Source organism: Eimeria mitis, genomic scaffold, assembly GCF_000499745.2.
Source record: "Eimeria mitis Houghton genomic scaffold, Emh_scaff7844, whole genome shotgun sequence".
NCBI classification, from domain to species: Eukaryota; Apicomplexa; class Conoidasida; order Eucoccidiorida; family Eimeriidae; genus Eimeria; species Eimeria mitis.
Genome location: NW_013575755.1, coordinates 1 through 331, shown reverse-complemented (window position 1 = coordinate 331; position 331 = coordinate 1). Strand labels below are relative to the sequence as shown.

The window sequence follows — 331 nt, the reverse complement described above, 5'->3', positions numbered from 1 at the left end:
CAGCAGCAGTAGCAAAAGCAGCAGCAGCAGCAGAAGCAGCAGCAGCAGCAGAAGAAGCAGAATCAGCAGCGGCAGCAGAAGCAGACGCAGCAGCTGAAGTAGCACACGAAGCTGAAGCAGCAGCAGCAGCAGCAGCAGCAGCAGCAGCAGCAGAAGCAGCAGGATCACCCTCTGCAGTAGCTGCTGCTGCTGCTCCTGTTGCTGTTACAGCTCCTGCTGCTGCTGCTGCTGCTGCTGCTCCTGCTGCAGCAGGAGAAAAAAAAGCAGCAGCAAGAGCTCGCAGCACCCGCATAGGCCGCCGTATGTCTCGTCGTGGTCGTCTGCAGCAGCT

The 331-nt window shown here is 59.2% G+C and overlaps 1 protein-coding gene across 1 annotated transcript in view; it reads left to right on the top strand.

The window, feature by feature from the left end:
- EMH_0092850 (uncharacterized protein) overlaps positions 1 to 294 on the top strand; it is a gene marked incomplete at both ends in the record, with an annotated part of 1258 nt that extends 964 nt beyond the window's left edge. Inside the window, 2 exons of the mRNA XM_013501904.1 lie at positions 3 to 176; positions 250 to 294. Of these exons, the coding sequence (XP_013357358.1) occupies positions 3 to 176; positions 250 to 294 (219 nt within the window). The remainder of the gene's footprint in view (positions 1 to 2; positions 177 to 249) is intronic.
- Positions 295 to 331: the final 37 nt, after the last annotated feature.